Raw genomic sequence first — 15,478 nt, 5'->3', positions numbered from 1 at the left:
GCTTAGTTATAATTCTATAGCCAAATATAACAAATGCATCCTAATAAAATGTAGCACTTTAAATGGTCGCCAAGGAATGTTTCCGTTTCTTGAAAAACACGATAACAACCGAGGTGTCCACTTACCCCATTACCATGTGGAAAGTGGACAACTCGTATTGTTAAAAAATAAACATAATTGGTATATGTCTTTACTTTTCTATTGTCTTGTGTTGTGCATCAAAATTTATGAAAACTTCTAAAAAGGTTATAAAAGGTTTTCCAGAGGATTTTTAGGTACATATGAACAAATCCAAAAGAAAAAAAGGGAGGGGGGAGGGTAAATAACATGTGTAATGGAACATGATGGATACATCTCAAAGAGCTCGAGAATCTGATAGAAAGTTACAAATACTAGCCAATGTTTGTAAACAATATGTGTTTCCCGCAATTTTGTATATCGACGGCAGTCTCAGTTGTTAAATATGTATATATATAGTGTATAAAACACTCATATAAAGCAATACAACCTACATCTTTTTATTTCAGCAAAATGGCTAGAAAGAAAAAAGGATGGACTCCAAAGCAAGGAAAGTGGTCAAAAGAGGGTCTGAAAGAAGCGGTTCGCCATGTAAAGAGTGGAGGCATGTCTAAATTGAAAAAGCATCAACTTCAAAGTTGTATAATATACCAAGAACAAACTACTTCGGAGACTGAAAACTATGGATCTGGATTCACCAGCAACAAAACCCACAGTACTTGTCATAAAGGATGAAGAAGCTCTGGTCGGGTATATACTAAGAATGGAGGAAAGAGGGTTTGGTTTAACTATCAAAGATGTCCGAAAGCTAGCCTACGAGATAGCCGTGAGGTCGGGGAGAAAACATTGTTTTAACAATGATAAGAAAAGTGCCGGTTATGATTGGTGGCAAGGGTTTAGAGATCGACAACCATGTTTATCTGTACGCATACCAGAGGGTCTTAGCGCAGCACGAAGTTCATGCTTAATCCAAATGTCATTTCAGCTTACTTTCAAAAGCTTGGAAGTTTCATGGATAAACTAAAGATTAAGGATAAGCCCCAGCAATTTTTTAATGCGGATGAAAATGGCGTGAATGTAACCGCGTTATGCTGTGTGAACGCAGAGGCAAGAGTTCTACCACCAATGCTTATCTTTAAGGGACAAAGAGTAAGCCAAGCATTGATGGGCAATGCAGGAGCAAACACATTATTTTCATACAGTAAGAGTTCATTTATTGATTCAGACTTATTAAATAATTGGTTTAAAAAGCTGTTTATACCTAATCTTCCTCCTCAGAGACCTGTTCTGCTCATACTGGATGGACATTCTTCACACATAACAGTGGATCTGTTGGAAACAGCCGTATCTAATCAGATAGAAATGTTCTGTCTTCCTCTCCATACAACGCACTGGACACAACCACTCAATAGAAGCGTATTTGGACCGCTGAAAAGGTCGTACAATCTATGCTGTGAGGCATTTCTTAGGCAGAATCCAGGAAGAATTGTCACACGCTACGATTTTTGTGGCTTATTCAAGCAAGCCTTTAATGAAAAAATGAATCTCGTGAATATATTCAATGGCTTCAGAGCTACTGGGATATTTCCATTTAAACCGAATGCTACCCCAATAGCGGCATATGGACCATCAAAGACGTCTGTGCTCAATGTCGAGGTTGAAGCAGAGAGTGGCCATGATGTTAGCAAAGACCAGAACCAGTCGCGACTAACTACAACCGCCAATGAAGAGCAAACTGTCTCTGCCGTAAAACCGCAAGTTCCATCAACTTCATCCTAAAAAAACTTATTTGAGGGAAATTCTAAGAACCCCTGAAGTCGTCAAACAAGGAACGGAGAAAAAGACCAGACGAGTAACAGAGGTTAGATGTCTAACAGAAAGAGAATTTTAAATGAACTGAAACGAAAAGAAGAGGAGAAAAACAGAGTTCAAGAGGGAAAGAATCAAAGGAGAATGGAGAGGGAGGAAAAGAAGAAGAAAAAAAGAACTGAATCAAACATTGAAGAAGAGAATTAAGGCAAATAAGAATACAATGAAGCGTTTGGCTAAAAACAAGGAGAATGACAGGTCATAAGCTAAAGACCAGTCTGACTCCACCTGTACTTATTGTAACGGGAACTACATGGATGACAACTCTGACGATGAAAACTGGGTGAAATGTACGAGATGTAGCGATTGGTATCATGAGTCGTGTACTGGAAAGTTTGGGCATGAACTTTCACACTTTGTGTGTAACAAACATTGACATGTTTCAAAATATGACCAATTATTATAGTGGATTGTGTTTCAATCTGAGAGAAAACGTATTTTGAATAATTGTGCAGGAATGATAGATATTTTATTTTAAAGAAGTATTCTCATGAACTCAGAGAAATACTATATCATAGGTATATTAATGATACATGTATTGGTACAGTTATTTTATTATTATAAAAGGTCTAAAGCAATGTCTGTTGAACATTTTAGTTATTGTTTATAAATGCTATATTGATATAAGTTAGTTCATTATTCTTATGTAGGTTATATTTGTATTTTTAACAGGACCAGAACATCTTCATATTATATTGATCTGGTGATGTTTCCAAAAAGGAATCTCACAAACATATTTAACTCCGCCGCATTTTTTGCGCCTGTCCCAAGTCAGGAGCCTCTGGCCTTTCTTAGTCTTGTATTATTTTAACTTTTAGTTTCTTGTGTACAATTTGGAGTTTCGTATGGCGTTCATTATCACTGAACTAGTATATATTTGTTTAAGGGCCAGCTGAAGGACGCCTCCGGGTTCGGGAATTTCTCGTTGCATTGAAGACCTGTTGGTGACCTTGTGCTGTTGTCTGCTCTATGGTCGGGTTGTTGTCTCTTTGGCACATTCCCCATTTCCATTCTCAATTTTACTTTGTACCATATACATGTTAAGATCAGTGTTTAATGCATTTTTAGTTTACTGTATTGTTTGTGTTTGTCTATTTAATTTTCGTTCAGTATATGTATTGTTTGAGTCTTGTGAATAGTGGTTACCTGTATGTCAATTATTGCATGCAAACATTATAGTAAGAAATAGTTTATTCCTAAATCTATGAATGAGTAGCGTAATATAATTGGACATTATGTAGTACTTAATCCTGACTTGGTTTATAATTGGGTTTGTTTGAATTCATATATCTATATTATATACACTGAAATAGTATTGGTTGTATTCTTACAGAAAAGAGCTAGTTTATCGTAATTTATACATGTACTTTCCGTTTTATGATTTAGAGTTATATCCCTTTGTACACTGTACTGTCTATGTATTTACGTTTTGTAATTTGTGTATTTTCAGGGTTATTTATTTATGTGGTATGAATAAAACATCATAAACTTGACGAAGTCTTTTATTCCGTCCAAAAACCCTGTTATATATCTAAAGGTCATATGTGTTATATCTCAGAAAATTTATATGTTCTTGATAAGATTAGTTGAACACCTAATCTTACAATTGGTACACGTATATGACAATGCGACAAAATGTTTCAGTTTCATTGACGAAGAAACAAAAATAACGTACAGGTCAATGTATGACAAATTGTTCGGGCGATTTTGAAAATGTTTTGAATGTTTTTTTGAATCCTTTGATTTTATAGATGTTACTGAAATTGGTTGTACTATAATTAAAAATTTGTGTTAATTGAGCTTCTTAAAAGTACAATTCATTTTCAGAAATATGTCAACGAATGAAAAAATCTTCCAACAATTCAAACGATTTTCATAATTGAAATCTTTTTGAAATTCAAAAACAATTTAAAAAAAGTGTACAAACAATTTAAATATTTGTCCAAACGAGTTAATTATAATAACGTTTTCCTAAATCGTAGAAACGATACAAAATATCGTACAATTGAATATATAAATTCGCTCAAAAGATTAAAAATAATTTTTCAATGAAAAATAATAATGGTATAGAATTTGTCAAAACATTAAGCATGGTTATAAAATAATCTGCAATAACTCTTCTGAAATATAAAACAGCCGGAAACAGTCATTTAGTGGTTTTATTTAATTTGATTTGAGGTGCTTTGTTTAAATTAATTTAAAAAAAAAAACATTTCTGTATTGACTGCATACCGAAAAAAGATGTTGGCCATATCGTTAAAAAACAGCTCAACTGTGAATATTATAAATTAAAATAACTATATTTTCTATAGTATGACTTTATCCGAATATCGTATCTATCTAACAGAAAATATTATCTATACTATTAAACGAGAAGACCTCATTTTGTGTGTCGCTTCTCTTCTTTCCACAATAAATTATTTATCATGCCTCTATGTCCTATAGGTACATGGCATAGTCGCATTTGTCATCCATTCATATGATTATTCAGATTGAGTTATTTTGGTAGAAAAAAGAAAAAAAAAAAGCGTCCGGATATTATTCCGACATTGGACGAAATTTTAAGTCAGATTAGACTTCCGGTTTTCTTTATACTTACTACGAATACAGAGTATTTTCTATCTGATATCATTTTCAAGTTAACTATCCATGGCGGCCACAGAGTTTATTAATTGAGAGAGTCTGTATAATATATCAATGACCGCTGGCCCGTGGATCGATTAGTAAATTGAGAATTGAAAGTAAAAAACAAATACACTTTATTTATAGTAATGAATGTACATACTATACAGATAAGCGCTAAAATTATCCATATGTTATTAAAATTAATAGAAACCAAAGGGAATTTTTGGGGAAAAAAGGAGGAACCGGGCTAGAAAAACAACTGTCATGTCCCAATGTACCTATGACTTTTGATACCTTTTCTGAAATTCATTAAATCTTTTACAAAAATTTATTGATTTCAATAAAAGAAGGTGTAGCTCTCCACAAGAGACAAAAATGACACAGAAATTAACGACTATAGATCACCGTACAGCCCTCAACAATGAGCAAAGCCCATACCCATAGTCAGCTATAAAAGGCCCCGAAATGACAATGTAAAATAACATGAATAATTCAAACGAGAAAACTAACGGCCTTATCTATACGTACAAAATATGAACGAAAAACAAATATGCAATTTATAGTAATGAATGTACATAATATACATTTAAGCGCTAAAATTATCTATGTGCTATTAAAATTAATAAAAAATAAAAAAGGGGGAATTTTGGGAAAAAAAGGATGAGCCGGGCTAGAAAACAAGTGTCAAGTCCCAAGGTACCTTTGACTTTTGATACCTTTTCTGAAATTCTCCAGTCATTAAATCTTTTACAAAATTTCATTGATTACAAAAAAAGAAGATGTGGTAGGATTGCCAAAGAGACAGTTCTCCACAAGAGACAAAAATGACACAGACATTAACAACTATAGGTCACCGTACGGTCTTCAACAATGAGCTAAGCCCATACCGCATAGTCATCTATAAAAGGCCCCTAAATTACAGTGTTAAACAATTCAAACGAGAAAACTAACGGCCTTATTTATGTTCAAAATATGAACGAACAACAAATATGTAACACGTAAACAAACGACAATCACTATTTACTGGCTCCTGAATTGCATGTTCATAATATACTAAATATATGTTCACACTGTCATAAATAGAAAACAAAAAAATGGGAATTTTTGAAATAAAGAAGAAGGGATAAAAAAAGATATTTTCCTGTCCCCAAGTACCTATTCCTGAAATTCTCAAGTCATTAAATCTTCCTACAACACTTTACATACTTTCAACCACGTTCTGAATGCCCGCAATTTCGCAGGTGTGTTCTAGTATTTGTTTAAAGGAGAAGTTATAACAGGCCACTTCAAACAGAGAACGTGTAATAAAACAATAAAAAATAAACTTTATGTTTTACTTAGATGTAAAGTTTGATGAGATCGTGATTTGCCGAGTGAATCGGTCTCGAGTGTAGTCCAGATTTCTTTTCGAGTGGAACTTAATGCGATCAATGCAATGTAATTCTATTTAATATTTATAATAAATAGATTTAATCATATGTGATCATCTTATACATAGTATGAATAAAATTGAGAATGGAAACGGGTAATTTGTCTAAAAGACAACGACCCGAAAAGTAGAAAACTGCCCATGGCCACCATTTGGTCTTCCACACAGCTACAACTGTCTGGACCCAGATGCATGCTTCAACTAGCCCCTAAACAAAAACGTGTACTAGTTCAGTTGAAAGTCATACTAAATTCCAAGAACATATAAATAAACCGAAATTATAAACACAAACAGATGCCAGAAGACTTCGGATATTAGGCAAAAAAAATGCGGCGGGGTTATACATGGTTTGTTATATCTCAATCCTCCTCAAATACATCTAGCCAATAAGAATAAACAAACACACAGCAATACGCACAGAAAAACTCAAATTAAAAGAAATTCAAGTCCGATGTTAGAATAGGTAAATAATAAACTTAACAAAATGACAGGTATAGCACTGTTGATCGTTTAACCAATTACAATGTTATGTCAGTTTTCTGTTTTGAATACATTTCATCAATATAATGATAAGTAAAATTCGTTTGATTCTTTGCATATTTGTCATTAGAACCGGGTACAGTGGACTCATAATTTTTCCTGCTTACTCATGTTATTTTTATGCTTTGTGTTTACAGTGCATAATATTTTATGTTTGTCATATCTTTGTTTTTCATATGTAAGACCAGAAATAATATATGATACTAGTATATGTTGCCTCTATCTATTCAGTAGCCGGCCATGTATGGTAGTGTTGGAGAGCGAAACTCCGAAAGTTTTTACAAATACAACGATGGACATCAATAGATGAGGTAAACAATTCTTTTTAGGTCAAAATACTAAAAGCTTTGATAAATGCGAAAATATATATATGACAAGTTCAATGATAATTCGGGCAAACATTGATTTCTGATGTGTTCTTTAATATTTTATTATATTGTACTCTCGTAAATCCCATAAGTTACTGACTCATATTTTTCTGATCACTTGAATTCCCGGAGAAAGGCTCTATTTTTCAAAGATTCATCTTTAATATTTATAAATGCGTTTGAGAAGTGACTATACTTGACCTCTGTTCTATAAGGTTTTAATATTTTCATACAAAATATTCGTATTCAGAAGACGTATTATACAAAAATGTTATTAAGTAAAACTTAAGTAGTCCGTTCTTGATCTTTCAATGTAATTTGACAAACATTGGACCGGTCGAATATTTGACTTGATTTTTTAATTTTTTAAGGCATTTTTTTTACGAATAAAGATGAAAAACTAGCGACTGTTAGAGTGTAATGATCATCAGTCAACAAAATTTCAATATAACATACAACCAATTAAAACAATAGTGTTTACTAGTTCAGCATAAGGAGAGGGTTTAAATCTCACAAAACATGTGTAACCCCGCTGCATTTCAGCTGGATCTGTCATGTCAGTAACTAGTGGTCCTTTGTTGATGTATGTATCGTTGTCATTTTGCTTAATTTCTTTTGTTAACTTTTCAGACATCGGTTTCGGACTTCTTTAAAACTGAATTGCACTGTGCGTATTGCTGTTTGTTTGTTTGTTTAATGTACATTGGCAAGATGTATACGAGTCTGATATCACATTAAACATGTTAAACCCAGCTCCATTATTGAGACTGTCCCAAGTCAGAAGCCGAGGGCCTATGTTAGTCTTGAAGATCTTTTAATTTTAGTTCATGTATATGTTTTGGAGTTTGGTGTGATGTCCATTTTTCTTACAACAAGTAAATACTTTGTTTTTTGGCCAGCAGAAGTTTGCATCCGGGTGCGTGATTTTGTCGATGCGTTGAAGACCCATTGGTGGCCTTCGGCTATTTTCTGCTTTTGGGCGGGTTGTTGTTTTTTTACTCTTTTCCGATTTTAATCCTTGATTCTATACACACAGCAAAATACACAGTAAAACTCAATTTGAAAGAGGGCACAGTTCAAATATGTTTTCTAATCCTTCATGATCATTTTCTATTCTGCCAAAAGGTTAGTATCTGATTTTTTTTTACAAAAACTATAAAAATGATGCGTTTATCACACAGTGTGAATAAGCTGCTGAATCAATTAAAGAAGCCTTTTTTTATTACATTGTAGTAATAAAAATAAAGAAATTACTAAGTAATCTTATGAGATCACTACTGATTTCAAACCGTACTTGCATATTTCAAAACAGAAACGAACAAAATATTCTGAACAATTAACCAGTGTACTTACGTATCATATATAAATTATAACGTGCATAAATGTCAACTTCCTTTTCAGAACATACATATTCCCCTTCGTCAGCTGTTGTTGCATCATGTATTATAAGATAGTAGCTGGAATCTTTCACGTAAACTTCAAGTCGCGCATAAAGCTCTTTGGGTAGATCTTTGATTATTGCTGTATGTTGACTTAACTGAAGCTGTTTTGACCCATTTACTTGTCGACTCCATTCCAAATTCCATTGTTTATATTGATATGAACAGTTTAATGTCACTGTAGACGTGTTTTTCGTGAAAATAGATGACCCATATACTTTGCCTAAAATAATGATGTGGACAAACATGTACGTTTTTCACTAGTTCCATAAAACACTATCAATGTACTTATAATTAACTTTTGTAAACAAAATATACTAAAATAGTGGAATTAACTATTTCTGGAGTGTAAAAAAATCTCTGCATGTTTTATCTAAATAACGTGCTTTTGATGGTCTTTTTGATTCTTGTGACAGTTTGACTGTCTACTTTTCACCCATCACATGCTACATTTCCTTCAATGCAATCGTATCAAGCAACACTTTTCCTATTTAATTAATTACGTTTAGTAAAGCTAAATGCAAGAATATTTGCTGCAACTTATTTAAAGCCTGAAAGGTAAATATGCTAGTTTGACGTGCAAAGATCGTGATCGTGGTGTCCATCAGGCATGACAAACTTCAAACATGCTAAAAACATTCGTAGTGCATTCATGGCCATCGTAGTATTAGTCTAGGATCATCGTAGTAAGGACGTGGTGAGATTTGAAGGGCGTCGAAAGATCGTACTGGAAATCATGGTGCATTTGGTGAAGTCATTAACAAGATTTGGCTGCGACTATCTCAATTGAACCTTCATAATTTCGCTTCTACTATAGCAAAACTATTATAATACAACGGGGAAGACAATATTACACTGCTACTACGTATTGCCGTATACAGCACTACATACGTCTGCAATCTTCAATCTAGTTGAACCGTATCGATTTGGCTGATCAAGCTATACTTTTATAGTTATAAATAGTAGATGGCGACATACCAGACAGCGTTGGGTGCGTCATAGCCTATATGCTGACAGAAAGACTAAAATTGGTGCATAGCGACCGATTTATGAACGAAATAGTCATGGAATATCAAAAGGATGCCTTCAAAATTGTTTCAATAACTTTAAAACAAAGTCCTCGAATTAAGCAATCAGAAATCATGCACTTCTGATGATAAGGTATCCAACTAATCATTACCATGTCAGAGTAGCACGTAATATTACAAGCACTTTTGTCCCGGGGTTTGCTGGGCAATTGTAAAGAAATATAAAGATCTGAGCGTCACTGTTGAGTTTTAAGTAGACGATAAGCGTGCCTGGCCTATCAAATTATAAGCCTGATACCGTTGATAACTATTATCCTGTCCAACAGAACCAAATGAATGGCTAACAATTATCAAAGATTTAAAGTGCATGAAGATGGGACGTGCCACACACTTGTGGTGCACTCGATGGAAAGCAATTTGCTCTTTGAAGGCCAAATAAAAGTCGCTCCTTGCTTCATAACTTTTTTTTTCATTCATTAGTGACTTGGTGGAAGCAGACTACACATAATAAAGGATATATTTATAATCCTTTAAAAAAATATTTTCGAAAACTACATTGGCTAATACGTAAATGTATATTCAATATAAAGCACTACACGTGTTGCTACTTATTTTCTGGAAAAAAAAAGCAATTAGTATAAAAGTATAAAAAAAAAATCATTCAGGTGAAGACATAATAAATTATATCCGGATTAATTGAAATCTGTACTTACACAATAAACCGGAACAAATGTTCTATACTAATGTTAACGTGGCAGGAATAAGGTACCGGTATTTGATGTATCTATTAACAATGTAAATGCATGTGTGTAAATAACATTTAAGTCTAAGAAAATAGAAATAATGATAGATTTTGGAAGATATGGTTCTATGTCGAACGCCCAGATTTACAATGCAGCAGAATTAAACGAGTGCTTGGAAGAAAAGACTATTGGATTTCCAGACTCAGATCCCTTACATAAGCACGACAAGAACATGCTATACTTCATCTTGGGTGACACAGCCATTTGTGTTGTATCATATATACCGCAATACATTCAGGTATATAAGGATATAGGGGAAACAAATACAGAGATAAGTGCATGTGTTGTGTAACAACACATTTGGGTTGAAATCTTATTTGATGAAGCTATATACCTTAGCGCAGTGAAAATGTAGTTGGATCATAATCTAGTCGTGATTCGATCGTAGTACACTCGTATTGAGATCGTTGTGCTTTCGTAACGGTATCGACAAAAGCGTCTAGAGATGACGTTAGTTGTGGAAAGGTATAATTAGAGGTAGCATGAACGTTTCCAGATCATACAAGAGTGCCTTACTAGCGTAGCAGAATCGTAGCAAGATCTTATCACGATTATTGCAAGGTCGTGTTTTGAACGCAAAACTAATAAATATATCAGTATATGTTACGTGAAAGTGAAACTTGTCAATAACAATATTGACCTCCATTTGGTCAATAGTATCAACATATAAAAACTTTAGAACAGTAAGTATAAATCAAAGTACCGAAGTACTGAACATCGGATGACCGCAGGTTCTTGTGGATGGTCAAAAGCACATGTCACAGAAACAGATCACATCTCTATACCTGAAACTTGGGTTAATTTACAGAGATATTTTTTTCTGATACAAGTTCGTGCTTGAAAGATGAATAAATGACAAGAAATTCAACCTCACCGTAATAACTATTATATTGTAGTGCAAGAAATCAGTATACCTTGGACTATTATACTTATATAATAATAGTCGTAGAGAATACACGTCTGGTTTGTTGTTATATATATTATTAATATTACGATTGCATGTATATATAATTTTCATCTATTTGTATATGATAATTCTATTCTACTATTATTATAGTGCAGTGCAAGTGCATGGTGGACACTCTTCTGTAAAAAAACCAAAGCCTTAAAGGCTGTAAAAGCAATTGCTGCTATGTTAATGTTTTGGAGACTTTTATTTTTCATCTACATATATAAGAATTAAACCTGACAGGACATGGTTGTCTAGTGAAAAGCAAGAAGGTTTTGACTTTATATCAATAAAAGACTTAAGCAGGACATCATTTTTAATATGTTTTATATTTCACAAGGAGACAACAAGTTTACCAGGCTAAAGTTGGGGGTAATTATGGATTATCCCCTGGTAGTGTTTGTAACTGGGCAATAATTACTTTTATTTATTTAATTTTAACAATTTTCATAATTAATTCAAATTAACCATTTAGTTAAAACATTTCACCTTTCGAGACGCCGTAATGTTGAAAAATGGGACAGAAATAAAATAACTTACAAGACATAAACATGTAAAAAATAAATATTTCAGCTTACTAAAAATATTTTCATAGTGTTACTTTGACATCATTTCTTAAAACTAAGTCCCACACATAATTGTTCATTTGATATGTGTCATCCTCATGCGATACGAGAAGTTTTCATGTCGCTAAATAGTCTTCTTGTCGCTTAATTTATTCTTCTTGTCCGTTCTTGACGCTTCTTGTCGCTAAAATTCTTCTTGTCGTTATTAGTGAGACCGTTATTTTTAGATTACCGGTGGTCATTTACACTACACGTATAACCTGTGTAGTGATTTTTATTTTACGATAAATTTATGAATGAACGATAATTTTATGAATGAACAAGAGCACCTCACCTCTTTCTGAAACACCATTAAACATATAAAATCGTATTTATTAAGATATAATTCAGTCAAATTTTCACCACTAAATGAACAACTGAAATGATTCCATATTTTGTTGAAACATCGTACAACTGGAGAACAGAAATCGCAGGTATGAAAATGCACTTTTTTCACTGGTGTTGAAAACCCAAAACTAATTTGACTAATTTATGCATGACAGAAATTTAAGCGATAACAATACATCGGAGTGACCTCAAGGTCATCTTCTGTAAAAATCAAATTTAAAAAACGATCAGGACCATAGCAATGTACTCTTGAACGACAAAAGTAAACATAGATATGTCTCGCCTGACCTCAATTTTTGATTTCAGTAACACTTGAGTAAAAAGCGTTTACTAATTGGTTACAAAATGGAATGCACGAAACGACCTAAAGTGCAATTTATCAATCAATCAAGGATCATATATAACTCTCGAACAGTAATCGTGAAAATCGCCAATAACTAACTTAAGCAATACGATCTGGTTGAACTGTCTATTCAGACAGTCATCCAGCAATTACATTTGTGTATTCCACGATTACATGTATAACATGTATTTTGACTAATGTACATTGCATATGTATCATTCGTATTTATTAAATATGAATTATCAACAATAAAATTACAATTATAAACTGATAAAAACTCACCCATGTAAGTTATAAGTAACAAAATTTCAAATATGTTTGATATTTTCACTGCCTCCATTGTTGTCATAAAAACTTCCACCTTACGGATATAAAGGTAAAATAAATTTCAATTTCAATACTAATAGATGACGGAAAATCCCCAAAATATTAGTCATAAATGCACTGCTCTATAGATAAGTATCAATCAAGATAATAAAAATTCTATTGCTCCTGATATCAACTAAATAGTTTATGACAAATAATGCAAAGTAAAATAAATGTAAATTACGAGTTCCCAAAATATACAATGATGTTTGCGTTTGAATAAAGGTTATTCTTTTTCGCTAAAACAAGAAACTGTTTTTATTTATGGGGGGAATACGCTTAATGAACGGATTTATATTAGAAAACTTAATATAATTGTCTATAGAGAAATCATGGTTCAAACCCATAATGACATGCACGGTAACCAGCTGAAAAATACAACCATGTAATAACAATTTATAATCTAATTCCAACAAAAAAGACAAGGGTTTACCATTCGTTTGAGGAATCATTTCATTAACATGTAAGCTGGTCTGAACTTTGACGTCAATACATGTTGCAAAAATATAAACATGCTATCAGATCACACACAACAACTTTCTTTTTCTTTTAAATAATAGTTTAAGGTAGTTCAAGGGTATACTGACATCTTGAATTGTATACAATCACAGAAAATAATCGGTTATTCATTGCATTATCGAAAATGTTTCAACAAATGCTGATATACATTATGGGGAGATAACTCTTTGAGTACAAAAATTTTTCTGGACCTTTAGGGAAATTTCCAGTTTTTACTTGTAGCAAGAAAACAATTTCGATGACATCATTTTGTTAGTTGATTTTCAGAAAATATATTATAAAACCTAGTATCTTCTCATATTTTATTTAAAAACTATGTCTTATAGATTTCTTTGTATACACAAAAGATGTGTTTTTTCATGAACAATCTATGCAAATTTTGGCAATTTTAAACAACTCGTACTTTTTATCATTTAAAAAAAAGAAGCATAGTAAAATCTTCATTTTGGCAAAGTGTAAGAAAATTCTGTCATTTTTTCCTATACCCATGAACTACCTTAAAAGCTTACAATCTCCTACGAATCCGTTCACCGAGAGACATTTATATTAAGATTCTATAAGATGGTTACAACCAGGTTTTTTCCTTTTTTTCCATTAAAATCATTTTATGTGGTTCAGTCCTTTGTAAAACGATTTCTAAGTGAAGGGTAACGGATGCATAGTGGTTACACTAATTCGAATGTGATTTAGTCATGAAAGGGTAAATATAACTACTTCCTTATAGAGAAATCGCATTGAACATCACTGAAGTATGCATTTGTATCAAGCCATTTAAGTGAAGACCATACACATATTGTGTGATTTATTTCAATGATACAATCTAATTTTATGATGTTTATCGTCAGTACTTTCGATCTAGTTCATTAAATCAACATTATCATGGTTTCACAAAGTATGCATTGAAGTTTGTACTGCCCAGATTTAAAAAAAACAATTTCCATATATTTTTAAAACAATTTGTCAACTGGTGCGTTTTAAAATGGATGCTCCTGAAATTAAATTCATAAAAAAGTTATATTGAGTTTAATTGCTAAAATCAAAGGCGAATCTTCTCCTTCTTGAGCCAGGTTAGGATTTGCACCATTCAAAAGTAACTTTGAAACCTCGTTTTGAATTTTGAGTTGTTGATAACACGGAAAATTTGTTTTTAAAAGTTTGTCTAAAGTTCATACACCATGTCTAGATTCAATTTCATCTACGGAAATACCTGCCTGTCTGAATAAATATTGCTGATCTGAAATGAAAAAAATTAAATAAGATTTTTTAATCATCGTTGACATATCTTCGAACTCGATTTCAGACAAGTAATGATCGTTTCATTCTCTTTTTTCATTTTTACTTAACATTAAGCTACATGTATATTTTTTGTTAAGACATTTGAGTTTTTATATAGATGCTGTCATACATTTTGTAAACGTTACTTGCACGTATAATAAAAATCATAAAAAGTAATAATGAATGAAATCATATTTTAATAATATGTCACACATGTACATGTATATCAGTCTGTCTTGCGATATGTTTTTGTCTATAAATGAATATAATTGATAAAGAAAGTAGGCATTGGGAAAGCAATGAAAATTAATTTTAATGAAAAACGGACATTTTGTGTAGACAGACATGCACTGATACATACATAGAAAAACTTTCATAGATAGTATTCTTAATTTTAAAACTCACAGATTAAAAACGCAGTTTTGAAGCTTTGCTAAAGCTAAACATGTAAGATTGCAAAACATCTCAGACAAACTTAACATTTGACGATTTTAATTATTTTATCTAAATCATTTGTTCATTGAACTCTCAACATTTTATGATTTGGATGTTCAAACTGTTAGTGCTTGATCCGAGATATTTTTGGGACAAGTGTTGAAAGCATTTTGCTTCATTTTCATATAAATATCGGAGTTTATCTGGTTATTTCTATGAAAAAGTTAAACATTTTGTGTTCCCATTAAAAGGAATAATGCTTTCATTTTGTATTTGTACATACAGACGTCAATGTCGTCAGTCAAAACCGAATAGAGAATGACATAGGAAATAAGACCAGACGATCACCAACAACATGCAGACTAAGCAAGACGAATCCAACTAAAACCAGGTTGATCGAATGTTTTTCGGAAGATTACGTAGGTCCTGCACCACATCTGTCACCCGTTGCACATGACAGTATAATACCGGTGGTAAGTCTTCTTATTTGATATGTCACATTTCGAAGAAAAGGGGATT

General features: G+C 32.5%; 1 protein-coding gene across 1 annotated transcript in view; it reads right to left on the bottom strand.

The window, feature by feature from the left end:
* The window catches only part of LOC143082673 (uncharacterized), a 32,247-nt gene extending 19,534 nt beyond the window's left edge, over positions 1-12,713 (bottom strand). Inside the window, exons 1-2 of the mRNA XM_076258483.1 lie at positions 12,647-12,713; positions 8,203-8,511 (exon numbers count right to left, since the gene is read on the bottom strand). Coding sequence (XP_076114598.1) covers positions 8,203-8,511; positions 12,647-12,713 — 376 coding nt within the window. The remainder of the gene's footprint in view (positions 1-8,202; positions 8,512-12,646) is intronic.
* Positions 12,714-15,478: the final 2,765 nt, after the last annotated feature.

This window comes from Mytilus galloprovincialis, chromosome 7, assembly GCF_965363235.1.
Source record: "Mytilus galloprovincialis chromosome 7, xbMytGall1.hap1.1, whole genome shotgun sequence".
In the NCBI taxonomy this organism is placed as follows: domain Eukaryota; kingdom Metazoa; phylum Mollusca; class Bivalvia; order Mytilida; family Mytilidae; genus Mytilus; species Mytilus galloprovincialis.
Note: the sequence above shows the minus strand (reverse complement) of the source record. Positions and strands in the feature narration are given on the sequence as shown.